The sequence below is a fragment of the Colius striatus genome, chromosome 3, assembly GCF_028858725.1.
Source record: "Colius striatus isolate bColStr4 chromosome 3, bColStr4.1.hap1, whole genome shotgun sequence".
Taxonomy (NCBI): Eukaryota; Metazoa; Chordata; class Aves; order Coliiformes; family Coliidae; genus Colius; species Colius striatus.
Window position 1 is genome coordinate 54,988,158 of NC_084761.1, and position 13,627 is coordinate 55,001,784.

The window sequence follows — 13,627 nt, forward strand, 5'->3', positions numbered from 1 at the left end:
GTCTGAAGGAGTATGTGAATGCTCCCTTATTTGGTATCTATGTTTACTTCTTCCAGAACTTTGGAGCAGAAACCCTTCAGCTGATAGAAGATTATAGTTAGCTGGAAGATTGTTGTCACTCTGCTATATATGTTGAAATGGGGATGTGTACAACCTTAGTTCTGTTAAAAAAGCAGTTCTTCAGGGTAAATAAGCTGGCAAACAGTTTTGTGGGGGGAGGCAGGATGACTCGGAGTATGTCATAGTAGCTACCTTTCATATTACAGTTGTTTTTAAGTAGTATTGAATATATTTTCTAGTTTTCTATCACCCCCTGCCAAAAATGAATGCTCACATTAATGAGATTGCCTCCAAGTACAGAAAAGGGCACGTCCCTTGCCCAGGGAGGTATTTGCACATCTCTCTTATCAGAACCTTCTTTATTAAGCTAACACTGAATCATTTTTTTTGCTTATTTGATATCTCAGTCCTGTAAAATAGAATTTAGATTTTATTGGTATGAAATTCCTGTGTTTAACAGAAAAAGTGACTGCAATAAAACAAAAAAACTTTATTGTGAAAGAGTGAACAGAAAAATAGAAAAATAGTTTAGCTGGTTTCAGAGTTAAGCTGGATCTATATTCCTCTTCACCCCATGTTGTGTCAGTTTCCAAGTGACAATGTCTTGTGAATGTCATGTAAATAAAAACCTTACTGGCTTTGAACAGAAGAAAAGTGAGTAGTAGAAACTAATCCCTCTCAAAACCACCAAAACCTTATTGGACACATGCCAGATATAAGGAGTGCTAGGGGACTTGTGTTATTCTTCATTTTAAACTTTTATGAATTTACTGTGAAACTGTCTGATTGGTGTCCATACTAAATGCTGTTTCAAACTATGTTGAATTTGAATGGCGTATGCTACATTACAAACATGAGTATGTGCTACTTTTTATGTTTTCCTGTATAGGTGATCTCTATGGTGCTATAGGCTCTCCAGTTAGATTGACTCGAACTGTTATTGTTGGAAAACACAAGGAGTTGGTGCAGCGCTTACTCTATGTTCTGACTTACTTCATCCGGTGCTCTGAGCTGCAGGAAAATCAGCTGATGTGGAGTGAGAAGGCTGAGGAAGGAGAGCAAGTGTTAAATGGAAGCAAGATCACAACTGCACTAGAGAAGGGAGAGGTAGAGGAGTCTGATTATGTAGTTGTCACTGTTAAAAATGAACCTGCTCTTGTGCCTCCAATCCTACCTCCAAAGAATGATGGGAGTAAGAACAGTAGTACTGCAGAGTGGGTACATGACCCAGAAAGCACTCATACTGTCACAGGCTCTTCAAAAGAAAAGAGAGAAGCAACAGGAAAGGCCTGTCAGAACTCTGAAACATCTGTTGACTGTCTAAGTAGCAGTTTCTGTAAAGGAGTAGCTGATGGTAGAAAAAGATCCGTCACTGATACAGGAGTAATATCCTACCACTTGGAAGAACCATTTAAATCGGAGGATTTAATGGATATGAAGAAGAACAAGAACCAAAATGAGAGAAAAGTGGAAAAACAGTTGTCTACCAGGTCATCTGCCTTACCTTGTCCTGAAAGATCTGTCCACAGGAGTTCACATTTAGAAAAGGTCACCTTTCAGATTGGAAGTTCTGCATCACCAGAGTCAGACTTAGAAACTCACGGGAGAGAAATGGCAGAAAATTTGAAAGCATTGAGAAAAAATCCAGAGGTGATACATTGTGCCTCAAGTTCCACAAATCTGTCTGTGGATGCTTCACAGAATCAAAAAGAATGTTGTGAAGCTACCTTTATACCCTTGAGTAAACATGTTTGTCATGCACAAGTCCCACCTCTTGAGAAGGGGAACGTACTTCACAAACATACGGAAAGTAAAGGAACTGAAGTGAATTTGGTGAACACAGTACCTAGTGAACCATTTTTGCCCACAGGTAACGTAGAAACTGGAAAATTGTCGAGCCTGAAAGAAACTAGAACTTTATGCTCTGACAGTCTGGAGAACTATTCCCCTGACTGTGTAGAAGTAGGTTCGGCTGTCAAACAGGATTCCCCTAAAGTAGGTGCTAAAGATGTCCCCTATGGGGATGCTGAGAGGAAAATCCCCTTTAGAGTTGAAGGGGACATTCCAAGGAATGAGAGTTCAGACAGTGCTCTTGGAGCCAGTGATGAAGAAGGTGATTGTTGTATCCCTGACGAAGTGCATCGTGATAACATCAGCAAAAGATTTGAAGAGTTTGCAGAAGTGGAACTTCCTTTACCGAGGTAAAGAAGTTTAAATTATCGTCTAATTAAGTGGAGTCAAAAGCTGTTGCAACAGGGAGGTATTCAGGGTTTCAAGTCTGAAATCCTCTGGGACCTTGACTAAATTCGTTGATGTGGTTAGGGTTCGGATTAAACAGACTTAGCAAAAAGAAAACCAAGAAGGAGCAGGCTTAGGTAGTGACATTTTGTGACAAAGGTGTTCTTCAAACATCTAATAAAAAATTATCACTTCTTTATGTAAACTGTCTGAAACATTTAATGCAGACAGGACACCTGAAGACAAGCAAAGCTTTGCTTAAACTGATAACTATTTGAAATATTTGACAAATTAAAGAGAAATATTTGGGATTTACAGGTGCACGTGGAGCTTGCCGATGCCTAAGGTAGGTAGCTAGAAAGAGTTGGCTTCTTGGGCTGAGTTGAAGACTCAAATTTAGCAAATCTGCTAGCTGCAAATCCCAGAGCTCATGCCACAAGTTGTAGTAGTTGTAGATTTGCCTTTTCATAAATTTGAAGGAATCAATACATTATTAAAGTTAGCTTGTTTTAAAATCCTTCTTTCAAAGAGCACCAGTAATCAGTTTACTGCATTTTAAGTACAATTCTTGATTTAATATTTGCAGTAGAGGCAGAAGTGATAAACCAGGCTTCACATAGATATTAAATCTGGATACAGTGTGTCAAGCAAGAATCTTACCTGCCTTATTCTGTATTTCAGGTCAAATACAATCAGCAGTCAATGTGTGAAGAACTTTGGAAGATCACTTCTAGGTGGTTACTGTCATACGTATATCCCTGATCTAGTTCTGCATGGAATAAATAATGATGAAAAACTCAAGCAATGTCTACTAGCAGACCTACTTCATGCAATTCATGTGAGTTCAAGTATTGTGCTGAATTATAGTAGGAGTTGTGATATTACTGAGATCTACAGAAACAGGTCTTTTGAAGAGGTCACTTTCTACTTAATCTACTCTGAACCACCACACCCGACATAATCTTCCTTCTTTAAAGATGTAAACTCTTAATTCCTTTCATGCAAAGCCTGTTCACACAAGAATCATGTGCTTTCCTTTATACTCTCCTAAGGCTTCTCTTCCAAGATAAACACAGAAAATTGTTTGCAACTTCAAGTTACAAATGAGGAAAAAAACCTGAAGCTGCTTCTTATTTCAGTCACAGCAGCAACCATTTACCTGTATTTCATTAAAATTATATGCAAGTTGAAACATCTTATTTTGCCACTTTGTGGCACTTATTGCATCCTGTGGAGGCACATCTTACACTAGACTGTTAACAGAGGTGACTGACTACAGAAAATGTCTATAGGTAAGAGCTTTGCCACGTTCTTACTCTACTTGAGATACTCCTAAATTATATAATTAATTTATAACTAACCTTTCACTAAAGTAACTGTGTGACCTTAGTATGCAATTTTAAATGTTTATCTAGTAATTGCCAACAGCTTCTCTTTATAGCAATTAACAATCATCTTGATGGAGTAAGTTTATCTCCTGTCTGAAGGGGATGCCTATGTCTGTAACTCCTTTAAACACCATTAGATTGGTTTAATGCAATAGTGTCACTTCGTACATACCCTGCCTTGATTCTGCATGGTAAAATCCCTCACATGTCTCTGAGACATTTAAATATAGTTTCACCATCGTTGGATTAGTATAATTATTACTCTTTTCACTGTGGAAGGAGCTTATCTTTTCAGGGAAGATGAAATACTTGAAGGAAAAAAAATACTGGAGTAGTGATTTTTTGAAGCACTACTTGAAATCAAATGCCTTGATCAAATTGGCAGCTAAGACTTAACTGACTCACGGTTACTGAGTGCAAAACCTTGTCACTGAAGTTGGTATTGTGATTTTTTTTTTTTTTTGGACATGCCTTTGATTTCCTGTTGGATAAAAGCATCGATAATATTGCTTTCTTGTTCCCTGCCTCAGTGTGAATAAAAGTGGAACCTCAAACTTAGCTGTGTATATGAAAGTGCCACATAATGTTTGTGTTTTGTATCTGTTGCAGCATCCGGTGCTAGATGAGCCCATAGCAGAAGCTGTCTGCATTATTGCAGACACAGATAAATGGAATGTACAAGTAGCTACAAGCCAGAGAAAGATGATGGACACTGTGAAGTTAGGCAAGGATGTTTTGGTTTCAAGTCAAGTATCCAGTTTATTGCAGTCTATTTTACAGCTTTACAAACTCAACGTTCCAGCTGACTTTGTAAGTATTTCTTTACTGAAGACTGAATCTAATGAGAATTGCTTAGCTTAAGATAGCAAATAGTTTTGTACATCACGTTGCTACACCAATGAACTAATGCCTGAAATAGTGCAGGTTTGGTACAACATACTTAAAAGAATGTATGCTACAGTCCAGTAACAGATACTGCTTTATCTTTAATTTACATCTAAGAGACAAAATTTAACTACCTCAAAATACATATGCCAAAACTAAAGTTACTTCAGAAATTTTAGCACAGTCCTCATGTTTTATTAGGATCCTTAAATTTTGGCTTTTTTTTACTTGTATAATTTGCACACTTCTCTACTCTTTAAGTTGTTGACGCCTCTATGTATCCTGGCCTGTTTCTAGCATACAACTTTCCTTCTTGGGCTTTCTGTCCAACCCCATTCAGTGGATGCTGCTTCTCTCTCCTCCCCAAATAACTGTGTCAATGTGTTTACTTCACCCTTCTGTTTTAGGTATATTTTAGCCAACTCTGTCAGCAAGTGCTGTTATGGATGGCCTTGATGATATCTCCATAGAATTGCTGGGTGAAGACAGAAACCTGAAAACAGCTGGGGGTGGGTGGGTTGCAGCTGAGGATGTTACTTTGTCATATTGCATACTCCCTATCCTACAGCATTTTTTCCTGTCCTCAGTGGTGGTCTTCATCAGAGCAAATCAGTAATTGCAGATTACAACAAAATTACCCACAAGTCCGACAGTGGAATTATACTGAGTTTTAATGCATGGTTGCAGGTGAGGGAGACGGGGTGTATTTTATTAGAAGTCACTCCTTTTTCATTCAAGGCAATGGGTTTATCCTTCAGCAGATAGCCTTGAGAAGCTTTGTAGGAGGCCAGTGTAATGACCATGCTAGCAAATGGAAGAGTAGGACAGATATTAGCTGGAATTGCTTTGGATAAAATGAGTGGTATTGATTATACCAAGTTCTTCAAGCCAAGTGGTAGGCAAAATATGTGGGTACATTGTCAGTGTTGCCTCTATTCTTCTGCATACCAAAGAATATGAAGTTTTGATTGAAATTATTTTCTAACACTTGCACAGTAACACCGCAAATTCTGATATTTTTTTAACTGAATAGTTGGTTCTGGAACTGAAATGTTCTTTCCAGTGTTGCCTTGGGCTTTTTATGTACACAATTTGTGTGTGCTTTGTGTGGTGTAGGAGGGGTTTGGAGGTAGAAAGTTTTTCAAGGGTTTTTTTAATCTCCTTTTTCTTACAAAAAGGAACAGTGAAGTGGCAGTGCTGGCAGTTAATACATTTTCTATAATCCACATTAGAGAAAATTTGATCCTTCTGTTGGTGGATCTTACAACTTTGCTAAAACAGAACAATTGTGCGTGGAAGTTAATTGTTCTACCAAACTCTAGGGGGAGAAGTGTGACTTTTTTATCGAACTGATTCTATTGATTTAAATTCTGATACTCATACTGATTAGAGGTGAGCATAATGCAGTACCTTTGAAATTTCCTTTAGGAATGTGTGTTACTTTATGTGCAGTTACTGTTCAGATGAATAAGGTTTTTTAGGGGTTTTGTGGTACAACAGAAAACAGAAAGCTCAAGACTGGATGAAAGGGAAGTGGTGATATCTTTGTGTTATGTCAGGCTGGTAGCTATACTTCAGAGAGCTCTACAGTGTGCCAGGGTGAGAGAGAAGCGATGATTGTAACTGCTGCATGTCAGCAAAATGTCAAAAGTTTTACCTACACCTTTAAAGTAATTTTAAGCTGCTTTCTATTTTTAGAAGTGACTAGACTTTTTTCCTCTCCATTTAGTCAATGAGAAAAGCTGCAGAGGAAGCTAACATAAAAACACAAATTGTGGATATTTAAAAAAAAAAATGGACTCATGTACCGAGCTGATGGGGGAAAATGTCATTTGGTCCTTTGCTGGTATTCAGGAGGAGCAGATAAGCTTACATAAAGAATCTCTCTTCTAGAATTATGTGATATTCTTCCTTACTTGCTCTCTCACAAGTTAAAGGATCATGGATTTTAATTTTTTTTTCAGCACGAGTGCAAGAATTGAAATGTTTTAAACTGCTACTTTGTCAATCAGCTACGTGCTCCCCCGAACCACTGAGGAAGTGCTCATAGGCTTTTTGTATTAGGGCTACCTGTAATGAAAAAGATGTTTCCCTTTCAGCTAGAATCAGAAGTGTTATGATGGTAATGACTTTAGTGAAAACTTGCTTGAAGCAAATAGATGAAACTACTCTCAAATAGCTTTTGCCTTTCTGCTACTGATGGCAGTGATCTTAGTCTACTACGTAGCATGATTTTTAAAACGTGCCTCTACCTTCCATGATCAAGACCTGAAACAAGCACAGAGAATCATTAAAAATCTTGGTCTTGCTCCAGATCATCAGCAAAAAACATGGTAGGCTACCTAGAAGCACGAGCCTTTCTTTTTTTCTCATTTTTTAATTGGCAGAACTGGTTTCACAAGATCTCGTTTCTAACTTATGGTTTTCATTCAACTTGAAAACTACATTGGACGATGGCCCGAAGCTATTTGCTGCTGCTTTTCTAATTGCTGTCTGCGCCTGCTGGGTGATCATACGTTTGATAACACGAGGTTCTGCATGCACTTCCTGCTTTCATCTCCTGGAATTTGGAGAGCTGAACTCACCTAACTTTTTTTGGAAATGGAAAGAAGAACTATATAAAGTTGAATATACCTTTTGTCCTAGAATATAATATCTAATAAGATATCCTTTCTACTCATCTTGTGAAGACATCCTACTTACTCACCCTGCCTTACCAAAAAACCTCTTCTCTCTCTTTGAAGCGAAGGTTCATCTGCTGTCCTGCAGTTGGTGTATGAAAAAATGCCATGCATCCCATGACTGCATTTAAAAATAATGTGCATTTCTAGCCTGCTACTGCTGAAAGAACAGGGAAGTGATTAAATTGGTATTTCAGCTTGAACCTTTTGGCAAACTGCATCAAATGTGTAAGCAATTTTAAACTAGAAGTACCTAGGACTAATTTAAAAAAAAAGCCTAAAAGTAATTTGAACCTAGCTTGTACAGTAAAATACTGAGTGGAAAAGCTATGATTTTATGACAAGTAAGATAATGGTGTCTCACACTTCTTGAGTCTTAGTTTTTTGAATGGCAGATCCCTAGAGCTAGAACGCTAACTTCAGGAACTGTTGCCTAAGATGAGTCTTTCAGACAAAATAGTACTGATTTGTTAGAAAAGTAATCTTGATCCAAGTATTCTGGTTTCATTCTGAGTCAGCTGCCTTTGAGTATCTTTAAACCTGGTTGAAACTAAGTAGCAGAAACACTAAGGCTGACTTGAGTGGAACATGGATGTGCAGTTGGAGGGGGTAGTGTGACTTTTTGAGGTTGGTAGCACAGCTGTAACAATCAATTGCCTGTTATGGAGATTTACTTTGAACGACATTTTTTAGCTAAGATAGAAGCTAAAATGACATGCCTACTTTCTGTAAAGTTTGCATGCAACTGCTAAAGTTGTTCTGAGATTTTTGGTCTGTTTACAGTGCATAATGCATCTTGAGGATAGACTACAAGAGATGTATCTCAAAAGCAAAATGCTTTCAGAATACCTCCGAGGACATACAAGAGTGCATGTAAAAGAACTAGGAATTGTGTTGGGGTGAGTATTGCACATATCGGTCTTAGTCAAGGGCAAAACATGAGGCAGTTATTTTCCTTTCCAGTTTCAGAATGTTGACATCTTGTTCACACAAAGACTTGGCTTCCTACTTCATATTTCACTTTCTTCTTTTCATGAGCCAAATAAAGTGTAAAAATGGGCTCTACAGAGACATATGGAAGTCAGGAGGAGGCGTAGTTCTGCAGCAAGGACAAATTACTTGCCTGTCTTTGTTCTAAAGGTTTAGGAAAGTTTGGTTTTTGGTCATGGTGAGGTTATCCACACATTCATGTGTACTCTTTCTGTCTTTCTCAGTCTCCTTAATGAAAACTTCATCCCAATAAATGCTTGAGAATTTTTGGAGGGTTGTGTGGTGTAGTTGTATTTTGAGGGAGGAGGTGTTCTCAAAAAGCAGGTGTAGGAAAATAGGTGTCCTGTTTAGCAGCTGTCTGCTAATTAGGAGTACTTGATTAGTAGGTAAAACTTGACTTACCTTTATCCAGACTGTTCCAAGATTTCACAGTGAGAAATGTAGCTGTAAGTAGTGAAACCCTGAAATCGGGACTTTTTTTCAGTGTGTATACGTATATAAATATACAGAAATAAATACATACCTCCTGGCTTCTGAGCAGCTTTACATTTAGAGACCATTGCATTTGAGACACTTCTGGTACTGTTACTGCATAGTAATTAATAATGCCAGCTCTAGGTCATTTTTGGTAATACTATGGTGCTGCTATATGGTGACCTGAGTTGTATTCAGAGCTGTGACATGTACAGTATTCTGTAAGCTCATGTTTGGTACTTTGTTAAACTGAGTTTACTGTTGCCTACTGACTGGTAAGACTATACAAGCTAAGGCTTGTGGTTTGGCAAATAAATGTTTTTCTTTAAGTCACAAAAGATTATATACCACAAAATACTGCTATCTTTTGAGTTAAATGGTTGCATACTTAGTGTTAAACACTATTACCTACCTTTACTGGTATGTTATGAGTAATAGATGATAATTAAACGAACTTGGTTATAGCAAGACTCTTCTAGATTCTTCAAAGTGGATGAAAACCATCTTTTTGTGTTCCGTATGTGAAGGTGACTGTCTATTTTAAAGTCTGTCTCTCTTTTTTTAATTTCTAGGATTGAATCCAATGACTTGCCTTTGTTGGCTGCTATAGCAAGTACTCATTCCCCGTATGTTGCTCAAATACTCTTATAAATTAAAGTCTCAGGATAGCCATTCCCTTAAAGTAAAATAAAGTGGGAATGTTGAATGAAGAACAGAGGTGCAAAACACTGGCAAAGGGGAACACTGAGGAAAGCAGGTGATGACTGTACGTTCTACCACCTTCTGATTCTGATTCAACTGGACATTTTATCAGAGGACTTCAGTTTACATAACGTAAAAGGCATTCAGGTTTTTCTTACAATCTCACTTCTGACTTAAATCAAGAAAACAACTGCACCCTTGCATTTTCTTTTTACTCTAAGGGCAAAAGTTAACACTACTATGTGGCACACCAGGAGCTGCCATCCAAAACGCTGCTCAAGACCATGAAGTAACAGTTAAAAGAACAAGCGGGTTAGAACGGCCTTCGTAAGACTTTGCTTGTGGTGTTTTTCTTTACTGAGGAGGAGCTGTAAACTATGTATATAGCATTCCTATACACAAGTGTAGTAGATGGGACATGATTTTCAGGCAGAGCATACACATGATGATGTATAGTAGAAGTGATGGGCTCAGAACAAAGAACCTGAATTCAGCAGCCCCATGTTATGTGGGAATCGAGGTGCGCGTGAGGTCACGCGACTTTGCGCTTTAAGGACAAGAGGTTAAAAAAGCTTTGTCTGCTTCTGTTTTAATGAGGAGTTGTTCAATGGGCCCATGGCTAGAAGGCGGATGGAACGGACTTCTGAGATAGGGATTTTGTGGGAAAGCCTTATGGAATCTCTGCTACAAGTTTACATTTGTTGCTGATGCAACTTCAACAACTCTTTTGAGTTTCTGTATGACTGTAGTCCTGGGAACTCAGCCTGTGTCTAGGTGTCATTGAGTGTTACTCTCTCAGAGTATGAATTTGCCAAACTTGTGTATGATACCAGTGCTGTTAGTGCATGGCTTTGCACACCTACACCAAGTGATGGGCACAAACCGAAGACAGGCTTATTGGGAAAATACAAGGCAACAAACAACACCCCCCCACCCCCTTGCCTCCAAACCTTTAGTCAAAAAGGAGTACTTTTTTTCCATCTACTAGTTGTCACTCTTAAGTAGGAATAAAAGAGGAACATTGTTTGAAGTAAAATGAAGTGTAGGGGCCAAACCCCAATATTTGATATTACTATGAATGTTTGCAATTACCCTTTTTGATTCTACAGAAATCTTGAACTATCAACCGGGTGCCTTTCCTTAATAGGTTAACTACTCTGAGACCAGAAACTACTTCTCCTTTAGTTGATACTGGCCTTCTGTGTTTCTAGAAAGCGAAATAAATTTTTGTATTTTACCGTTTTCATGTGGTTGATAACATGAATGTAAAAACAAAAATGTACCTTTTTTGCATAAAGCACTGTTAAGCTGGATGTGGACCAGACTGAGGAGAGAACAAAGGATCGAAACAAACATTTTTAAGGGAATGGAAGACTCAATGTTGGACAGTTCTGTTGTGTGCCAGCATGAATGAGATGTCTGAAATTGTCAGCCTGCAAGCAAATTGCTAGCAACGGGATTGCTCGAGAATAGCAAATGTAAGAAACTCCTCATCACTGGTTGCAAGTTCTCCTCGTTGGCAATTACAGATTTTTAACACTGAAGGGACACACTTTTATTAAGTGTTTTTATTTCCTACTACCTTGATGTTTGGACTTTTTCTACAGTAAACTTGCAGTGATTTGAAACAATGAAATGTGCATATTGTGAGTTGTTTAAATGTGATGGGGGGTTCTTGATTAACCTTGTGTTGCTTTTTGAGGGAAATAGGTAGACTGACATACTGTGAAGAGAGGTTGTTTCCAAGCAAAGGAGGAATACTTAGTATTCTGATTTGATGCTTCTAAAGCTGTTCTTTATATGTTAGGGTTTCTGACCTGACATTCCATATGTCTCTCTTATTGCATTTTCTTACTTTTCCCTAGTGTACTGCCTAAAAAGGCTAAAGTCTTTCAGTGGTTCAGATTTTCTTCTACTGCTAAGCAAACACTTTTTATCTTTGGTCTGTGAATCCTTCTATCTGCTGGAAAGTAAACTTGCCTCTGCATATAGCTGTTAAGCAGATAGCACTCTCTATTCCCCAACATTAGGGCAAAGAACGAACCATGGAGCAAATCACATATTCCTAAATTACCCCTGTGATGGAGAATGTATGCGTGCGCATGTGTAAGGCTATGAAACTGCTTCTCTTGAGTGTATATAGAAGTCCTCATGTACTTTCTGTATTTCATGTCACTCTTAAAGAGTAGCTGAAAGCCAATTCCAGTTCTCAGAGTACTAGTTGGATTTTTGCCTGAACAGATTCTGATAATTTTTCCAAGAAATATGTGCTAACATAAAAATATGTGCTTTTTTTATCATGGAGTGTACTGAGGAAGTCAGAGGTTAGCCAGCATTCAGTGATTTCAAGACTAGTGCCCTGATCAGTAACACTTGATTTTACGATGGCTATTTAAAAAAAAATATATATATTTTAAAAATCTACCTTTTGTCCAGATCTATTAACCGAGGGGTGGCGTGTGACCTGATGCTCAAAAGCACTTGGATTTTCTTCAGCCCATGCTATAACTTTATAGTTCGTGCTGCTTTCTCTAACATTTTGCTGCTCTTCAGAAATTACACGATGAACTATCTTGTTCTCACAGTTTTAGTTTTGGGAGAGAGAAAATCCAAAATGAAAGCTGTTAATTACCTTTAAAAGGCTTTAGACTAAAGAAAGTTCAATACGTATTTTCCCTTCCACCAAATGTACTACCTCAGTTGACAGGATTCCACCTTCTAGGGCTTTTTTTGTTTCTAAGTCTTTTAAGTTGTTTTTAGTAGTATCTTGCTCTTTATGTAAATTAGTGTGGCATGACAGGACAGTAAGTATTTACAGATGTGTTGTTAGACATCTTTAGGGCATGTTTTTGTTTTTATTTTAATAGGATAAAAAGTGATATGAATGTACAGATGTGTTTAAAATTGATAATGTAGCTTAATTTTCAAATATTCCAAAGTTGGTTTTATCAGTATTATGTAGTTTTTTTGTAAACTTAAATACATACTTTCTTGGTTAAGTGGGAGTGCACAGTCTTTCCAGAATCCCACATAAATGCAGTTTACACAGTGTAATTTAAAGAATGTATGCGCTTTTTTTTTCCAGGCAAGACTAGACTTTTATCCACAATGGAAAGGAAGGAACTGCTAAATTGTAGTATTTAATCTAAAGGAATTTTTTAACCTCAAACAATACCAAGATCTAAACATTTTAAGTAGGTATTCTCTGAACTAACGTATACAACTTCGGCCCAAAAGAAATGAATAGGCACTGATTCTGTAATTCACGTTTCTAACAACATCCTCCAGAGTTACAGGTTGATCTTCACTCCCTACTCTATTAATCTTTACTCTCAAAATCAAAACCCCTTTTCAGATATACCAAACTCTTGTATATAAAGTTTACACAAAATGATCACTTATCCCTCAAATACAACTTCTACTTCAATTCAAAGAACCTCAATCAAAACCAAGTCTGAACTGCTGAATATACTATAGACTTTTTGGTCTTGAGGTCAAGTGGGCTGATTTAACATACATAGCGGTCTTTCCATAGTAGAAAAAAATGTGTGTTGCTGTTGCATGTTTGGAGAGCATAGGCTTTTTTAGGAATGACCGAATACCAATGTCAAACTACATGGATTTTTTTTCTTATAGTTGTTTATGTATGCTCTCATTTTGGTCTATTTCTTTGCGGCATTTGGTGCAATAAACTTTCTGAAATGAATGTAAGTGGTATTTGGCATCTTCCTTTTTAAAACTTACTTCTGAAATAGCTGTTCTTGTTGTAGCTGAGATGTAATAACATGTGGACATCTGATAACACGTTAGTGGAGTAAGCAGATGTTGCAAGACATGCCTAACAGGAAGGCTTCACAGAATTTGAAACCTGCTTGAACACCATTAGCATCTTTGGAAGCTCTGCCTCACTTATGTGATAGATGTAAACAAGAGCTCTTATAATGTGAAAACTGACTACAGAAAAGAATGGAAAATAAACACACTCTGTTGGAATAGATTGTGCTGAAATTCTACACACCTGTGTGGCTGGCACTTTAGCTTAAATGCTTAGGAAAAGAGCTACCTAAAAAATGTGTCACTGTTACACAACATATTTAGTTTTTTAAACTACTCAGTGTAATAGGAGTGTCACCTTGTCAACTGGCTTATGCATTGGTCAATGGACTTGGCATGAGTGAGTTTAAAATAGAGAGGTCTTCAATTTATGTC

The 13,627-nt window shown here is 37.6% G+C and overlaps 1 protein-coding gene across 6 annotated transcripts in view; it reads left to right on the forward strand.

Annotated features, from left to right (window-relative positions):
• Nucleotides 1-13,627, forward strand: part of FNIP2 (folliculin interacting protein 2) — a 101,956-nt gene that overhangs the window by 38,960 nt on the left and 49,369 nt on the right. For 4 of the 6 annotated variants that reach the window (XM_061992576.1, XM_061992577.1, XM_061992580.1 and 1 more), the window contains 5 exons: nucleotides 950-2,261; nucleotides 2,980-3,136; nucleotides 4,296-4,496; nucleotides 8,036-8,151; nucleotides 9,289-13,099. In XM_061992576.1, the coding sequence (XP_061848560.1) occupies nucleotides 950-2,261; nucleotides 2,980-3,136; nucleotides 4,296-4,496; nucleotides 8,036-8,151; nucleotides 9,289-9,367 (1,865 nt within the window). In that variant the 3' untranslated portion in view covers nucleotides 9,368-13,099. Of the gene's footprint in view, nucleotides 1-949; nucleotides 2,262-2,979; nucleotides 3,137-4,295; nucleotides 4,497-6,958; nucleotides 7,970-8,035; nucleotides 8,152-9,288; nucleotides 13,100-13,627 lie in introns of those variants that run through there. The other 2 variants (XM_061992578.1, XM_061992579.1) reach the window with 2 other exon arrangements.